Source organism: Eublepharis macularius, chromosome 5 (genome assembly GCF_028583425.1).
Source record: "Eublepharis macularius isolate TG4126 chromosome 5, MPM_Emac_v1.0, whole genome shotgun sequence".
NCBI classification, from domain to species: domain Eukaryota; kingdom Metazoa; phylum Chordata; class Lepidosauria; order Squamata; family Eublepharidae; genus Eublepharis; species Eublepharis macularius.
The window spans coordinates 106,123,303-106,129,302 of record NC_072794.1 but is presented as its reverse complement, the minus strand read 5'-3'; the positions used below and the strand labels follow the sequence as shown (position 1 = coordinate 106,129,302).

At 38.4% G+C, this 6,000-nt stretch overlaps 1 protein-coding gene across 1 annotated transcript in view; it reads right to left on the bottom strand.

The window, feature by feature from the left end:
• Nucleotides 1-595: 595 nt before the first annotated feature.
• The window catches only part of STK38 (serine/threonine kinase 38), a 57,967-nt gene continuing 52,562 nt past the window's right edge, over nucleotides 596-6,000 (bottom strand). The window contains exons 11-14 of the mRNA XM_054980230.1: nucleotides 3,103-3,226; nucleotides 2,121-2,216; nucleotides 1,782-1,876; nucleotides 596-1,061 (exon numbers count right to left, since the gene is read on the bottom strand). Of these exons, the coding sequence (XP_054836205.1) occupies nucleotides 931-1,061; nucleotides 1,782-1,876; nucleotides 2,121-2,216; nucleotides 3,103-3,226 (446 nt within the window). The 3' untranslated portion in view covers nucleotides 596-930. The remainder of the gene's footprint in view (nucleotides 1,062-1,781; nucleotides 1,877-2,120; nucleotides 2,217-3,102; nucleotides 3,227-6,000) is intronic.

Sequence of the window (6,000 nt, the reverse complement as noted above, 5' to 3'; positions counted from 1 at the left end):
CACTTTAGGGCTCTCAGTCTCCAAGCTGCAAAGGATTAAGTTCTCAGGAATACTGTAATGCTGAAACCTTACCTATTACCATTCTCTACTGGCAATTGTTGGAAAGAGACATCTTTAAACCCACACACCCTTCAAGTGTGTAGAGACAGAACTCCTTGCAATAGTTAGCTAGCGTGGGCTAATATTGTTATTTACAGTGATTTGCTTTTTACTTAGTTACACATTAAATCGGATTAGGAATCATGCTCTTTTCTTGATACTGCTCAAAAAAAGCAACGTGATCTGTAAGTTGGAAATTTAGAAAAATGTTTAATACTGGAGGGTCACTATTTCAGTACCAAAAATAAAGTGCAGCTGGTTTTGAGGCTATTGCTGAGTTGGAATAAAAACTGCTATCCAGAAAGCCTTTGACCAAAGTATACAATACTCAAGTGACCTCTGAGGCAATACTGCTTTTGCCCTCCTATAGGATAACTTACCAAGAATTTTCTCTTGCATGTAGTAGTTATTGCTCTGATTCTTTAAATTATCTTAGCCCTTAGAACAGTGCTTAGTACAGCACTTGTAACACACACACACACACACATGTACACACACACACACACACACACACACACACACAAATTATGCTATGCTTTGCAGCATTAGTAAAGTTCACTCTTTCCTCCTTGTTGATGAAGCAGTCTCCAGAATGTTAACTAAAGCCAGAAGAACCTTATATCCACAATAAATCTTGCAAAGGCAGGCCACAATTACCATTCGTGGACATATTCCCATGGATAAATCCTTTTTTTTTTGTAAACAGTGCATAAAGATGTTATCTTGCACTCTTTGAGTTCACAGTCCTTGGGTTTAATTTGTAAAGGGTAGAAAAAGAATTTGTACTGACAAGGAAGAACCAAAGCTCAGAAATAGTTTTGTTATGAGTCACTACTTTCCTGCTTTCATGTAGGATGGAATTGCCCCTCGAGCTGTCAAGCCCTCAAAACGCTTGTATGTGTAATTGATAAAGACCCAGTCTTTATTCTTGTAGTCTGTCTCCGGATGGTTACTTGTAGTCACTAGAGAAAGCAAGCACACAGAAGTTATTTTAGTATTAATGACCCACCTAGTTTAGGCACAGTAATGTCTGCTATATAGGAAAATATTGTATTCCAATTAAATACACCAGGTGATGTTTGACTTTTAAACATGTTAAAGATGGCCATATGGAAGCAGATATTTGACAAAGGCTATTACAAAGTCATTCTGTAGCTTGCTATCAATTATGCCATCAGCCCCACAACACTAAAGGCCATGGAGTTAACTCGGCTAGTTCTCTCACATCCCCCGCTCCAAGAGGTAAAAACACTGTTATTTTCCTCTTTAAAAATGTTTAATGTTGCTGTATTTTGCCATGTGTTTTCTGGTGATACAAGGAGAAAGAAACTGTTTTAACAAAATCACAAGCAGGAAACAGCTCTAATTTAGTTCATAGTCCTGAACTTCCATTCACCATAATCCAGTTAACTGCACACAGCCCCCAGAAGGTTGAAGCATGTTTCCCTGTGTTGGATTGTGGTCTGTGTGTCCCGAAAGAGGGCAGCCCTCTCTTGCAAACCATCACACCGTGCCAAGTATGAATTCACTGGAAGTGTGCACATGGGGATTTGCAGAATCAGACGAACAGTAGGTCAGAGGCATTTTTTTTTTTAATGAACTGGCTAACTTGGAAAACCTAGCAAGAAATCAGGAGCCTACACCACAGTTAAAGCATTTAGAACTAAAGCAGCAACATTTACCTGCAGGTTTAAGGATATCAGATTCTGGAAATTCATCGAAGTTTGAAGTATCATCAATACTTTTGATCTCTATTGATATTGCAGCAGGTCTCTCCCTGATAAGAATGAACCAGGGTTAGATTTTGTGGTAGGAACAAGATTAATCCAGTTCCCAATCCAAGTGATTAATGTGTGCAAAATGCAAGCAGGTTAATACGAATAATGCAAACTTAGCTTTACAGGCACTTACTGCACAGCCCCCGCCCCCATTGTTAAGTTATTACTGACCTAGAATGCTAAACAAGGGTTAGTCTCCTAGAAAACACGAGTGAGGTAAGAAAAAATCTGACCATGTTGTACCTGATATGCTCCCAGTCCACCGCTTCAAAAAAAGGGTTTGTTTTGATTTCTTCAATACCTGGAGCACCAATTCGATGTTCCCATTCACAGCAAAATCTGTGAGGAAAAAATGCAGTATGCAATTTTTGAAAGTAAGAAAAGTTAATTACAAACTACTGAGCATACAAAGGAATCTTGAGTTTGATCATACAACCTTCTCTTTTCTTCCTCACTGCAGCCATTTGGCATTTATCCATATTGCTCTCACCATCTATGGCACAGCCCTGTAAACAGTCCATCAAGCTGGTAGGACACAATCCTATGTATCTAAGTACTATTTCTTCCAATGTAATTTGTTTTAAGGCAGGCTGTCATTCATTTTTTAAAAAATCTGGAAGTCAGTGTTTGTGTATTGCTGCTGGACTTTATTATTTAACTAAGACACTAAAACTTTACACAAGGTACCAATCAAAGCAATAGATGGGACTGTATCTTTTGCATTATTGGGATCTCCAAGAAGTCAAGAGCAACATACATATTAAAGTGTCTTACATGTGTGTCTTACATACAACATAAATATTAAAGTGTACACATCTTTCCTGAGTATCAAGAAGCACCACACTTGCCTACACTTCTTAGATACCCTCCTTCCCAAATCTTCTGTAATTCACAGAGAATAGAAGGAAATACATTCTCACTGCAAAACTAGACTTCCAGGAAAAATGACAGCTGCACAAATTTATCTTGGTCTGTGCTGACTTTCAGAGCAGCTCAAGTTAGGGAGACGACTGTTCTTAAATCCTATGCAAAGTTCAGAAGACATAAGAAACAAGGTATCTCATTCTGCTCTGGTTAGCTGGATAAGCTGGAAGCAAAACACAATCACAAAAAGAAACAGATCTCAAGAAAGTAACCAGACATGTAGTCTGCATGAAAGAAAATGGAAGTGTAGGTTATGTGATGCCCCAGAATTTCTTAACTGCAGTAGTTACTCATCTGGTACCTTAGAATAAGATCTTTAGCTCTTTCAGAGATTGGAACCTCTGGAGGGAATATCAGAGTCTCTTTCCAATTCATCACTTTCTTATATGTTTCTTGAGGAGTCTCTGAGCAGAAAGGAGGATAACCTAAGAATGGAATTATAGAAATGGTGGTGATTAATGAAGATGTACACCTAGTGACCCACTCCTTAAACTGAGTGTTAGGGTCAAAAACCACAGCTGTAAAAAAAGTAATGGAAACAACCAAACAGCAGATGGTTGTTGTGGATTTTCCGGGCTGTATAGCCGTGGTCTTGGCATTGTAGTTCCTGATGTTTCGCCAGCAGCTGTGACTGGCATCTTTAGAGGTATAGCACAAAAAGACAGAGATCTCTCAGTGTCAGTGTGGAGAAGATGTTGGCAGGTAATTTATATCTACTCAGGAAGGTGGGTTTGGGCTGAGTCATCCTGTAAGAGTTTCCCAGGGTGTGGAATGATAATGGAGGGAGGTGTCACTGTATCCTGAGGAGGTTCTTTTGCATATGGATTGGTGCTTGATATGCTAATCTTCTCTGCACGGCTATTGTAGAGTATAGAGTATTTTGTTAGCCTGGTGTTTTTCAGGACTGGAAACCATGCTCTATTCATTCTTAAAGTCTCTTCTTTCCTGTTGAAATTGTGCTTATGCATTTCAATGGCTTCCCTGTGCAATCTGACAAAGTAGTTGGAAGTGTTGTCCAGTATTTTAGTGTCCTGGAATAGGATACTGTGTTCTGTTTGGATTAGGCTATGTTCAGCTACTAAGTCTGCAGTGTCTTTCATGTTCTTTTCCTCTTGTCTGGATGCTACACTGTGTGGTCCCAATGTAAACTTGTCCACAGCTGCAGGGTATGCAGTATACTCCTGCAGAGGTGAGCAGGTCGCTACTGTCTTTTGCTGATCGTAGCACCTGTTGTATTTTTCTGGTTGGTCTGAATACTGTTTGTAGGTTGTGCTTTTTCATAAGCTTTCCTATCTGATCAGTGATTCCTTTGATATATGGCAAAAACACTTTTCCTGTGGGAGACTGTTTTTCCTTAGTTGTTTGATTTATCCTTGGTTTAATCGCTCTTCTGATTTCATTTTTGGAGTAGCCATTTGCTTGAAGTGCATGGTTTAGATGATTAATTTCCTCATTGAGAAAGTGCGGTTCACATATCCGTCTTGCACGGTCTACTAATGTTTTTATGATGCCTCTTTTCTGTCGAGGGTGGTGATTGGAATTTTTGTGTAAGCACCAATCCGTGTGAGTTGGTTTCCTGCAGACCTTGTGACCTAACTGAAAGTTTGCTTTGTGGATTACCAAGGTATCTGGAAATGGGAGTTTACCCTCGATTTCTTTCTCCATGGTGAATTGTATGTTCAGGTGGGTATTGTTGAGGTGGTTTAAACTCCAATCACCACCCTCAACAGGAAAGACACTGCAGACTTGGCCAACCTGCAAAATCGGCAGTGGCTGAACATAGCCTAACTCAAACAGGGCACAGTATCTTATTCCAGGACACTAAAATACTGGACAACACTTCCAGCTATTGTGTCAGATTGCTCAGGGAAGCCATTGAAATTCATAAGCATAAGCATAACTTCAACAGGAAAGAAGAGACTTTAAGAATGAATAGAGCGTGGTTTCCAGTCCTGAAAAACACCAGGCTAACAAAATACTCTACATCTTACAATAGCCCTGCAGATAAGATTAGCATATCAAGCACCAATCCATATGCAAAAGAACCTCCTTAGGATACAGTGAAGCATTAGCATTCCACACCCTGGGAAACTCTTACAGGATGACGAACCCAAACCCACCTTCCTGAGTAGATATAAATTACCTGCTAAGAATCGGTGTGGAAGAACCCATGGAGACAAGCAAGCTAAATCAAAAAAGAAAATCAACAGACTCGCTTTCTCCCCAAAAAGGGAGTAAAATTCCGATACGGAACGCCTGATAGAAGAATGAAGATAAACGGTTCTAACTTATTGAGCAATTATGGTTATGTCTCTTATGCTATGCACTGTACAAGGGAGGTTGGGGGGGGGGTAGGAGTCTCAGCACTGCTCCTCATATATAGAACTTTACACTTGGGAATTTAGTTTCCAAAACTGTGGCGTGAACACAACGACCCAGTTTGTAAGTTCTACAAAGCTATTGGTTTTGGCAGTAGTTTGTTAAAAGTGTTCAAGTTGCTTAAGGTTAATTATAACTCTGGTTAATACTTTAAGGGGTAGGAAAGGGGAGGGGAAGGGAGGGGGGAAATTTTGCCTTGTATAATTGGCAATAGGTAAATTGATCGTTAGATTGTTAAAGTGTTAATTAGATAAGTGTGTTTATAAGGATATTTGATATTTTAGGGATAAAGGGAGGGGAGGTAAGAGGAGATCTTAAGGATTTAAGCTTATTACAGACGCAAATTTAAACAATTAAGGGAAGGAAGGGAAGGGTGGTACAGAGTAGTATAATACAGGAGGTAATAATTCTATAAGGAAATTTTACAAAGCTAATATATCTACTAAGTTAATTATATTTTATAAGGAAATTGATAAGGGAAAATTCCCTAAAACAAATAAACAAACTAACAAACAAAAGGAAATATATGTGTATATATATATGTATATAGATATATATAGATATATACATAGGTGTGTATGTGTGTGTGTATATAGTTATATATAAAATAAAAATAAAAAATAATTAAAAAAATAATAAAAAAAATTATTATAGATAAGATATAGGGGTCTAGCTATAAGGATTTGTGAATTAAGAGTGTGAAATCAAAACAAAGTGCCAATTTGCAGGCTGTTTTACTGTTTGATATTATTGTTGTAAATTGAAATTTATTTTTATAGGACAGGCCGACTTGTATATCTCTAATCATGGCTTCTAAATT